The following is a 567-nucleotide window of genomic DNA, read 5'->3' as shown; positions in this document are numbered from 1 at the left end:
AAACCCCAGGGTAAATTCGTTACTTCACATCGTAAAACGAGTTTATTACCCCCAAAACTCACGCCTTACGCTGTTCAAACAGTCCCCATCGACGAACACGTTCTAAATGCCCTCCTTACTTTTTCCAGCTGTGAACCTAATGCGGTGATGTCACCATTAGTTTACCAGTACGAACTTCTTTTGGAGGGCGATGAGTTTATCCTCATCCAGTTTGAGGCTGCGCCAGAGCGTTTGGATTTGTTCCGAATTCATGCCTCGTTGGGCAAAGACTGAATAGAGATCATCTGGTGTCTTGTTTTGCTTCAACAGGTTGTTGGCTGCCTGCCTTTCCGACTTTCCGAGTCGAATCCAGCGGTCGAATATGTCATCGAGACTTTTCCCTCTCGTTAACCACGCACCGGTGATGGCCTCGTCCGAAAACCCACCCTTGAGCAGTTGTTGGTAGCTCCGCAACAACTGCTTGTCCTTCAGCTTCGTTTGTAACAGCACTTGCTTGTCAATCAGCTTCGTTTTTCCTTTCTTAACCATCTCCGTGTTCGAATACGTGCACCTTAACCAGACTGTAAT

At 47.3% G+C, this 567-nt stretch overlaps 1 protein-coding gene across 1 annotated transcript; it reads right to left on the bottom strand.

The window, feature by feature from the left end:
• Positions 1-156: 156 nt before the first annotated feature.
• Positions 157-528, bottom strand: PPTG_02013 (hypothetical protein; the record flags this gene model as incomplete). Its single annotated transcript, XM_008895404.1, has 1 exon — positions 157-528. The coding sequence occupies one exon, from the start codon at positions 526-528 to the stop codon at positions 157-159; it is 372 nt and encodes a 123-aa protein (XP_008893652.1).
• Between the last annotated feature and the right edge of the window lie 39 nt (positions 529-567).

Source organism: Phytophthora parasitica, assembly GCF_000247585.1.
Source record: "Phytophthora parasitica INRA-310 unplaced genomic scaffold supercont2.3, whole genome shotgun sequence".
NCBI lineage: Eukaryota > Oomycota > Peronosporomycetes > Peronosporales > Peronosporaceae > Phytophthora > Phytophthora nicotianae.
The sequence above is the reverse complement of the archived record's forward strand: the minus strand, read 5'-3'. Positions and strand labels throughout refer to the sequence as shown.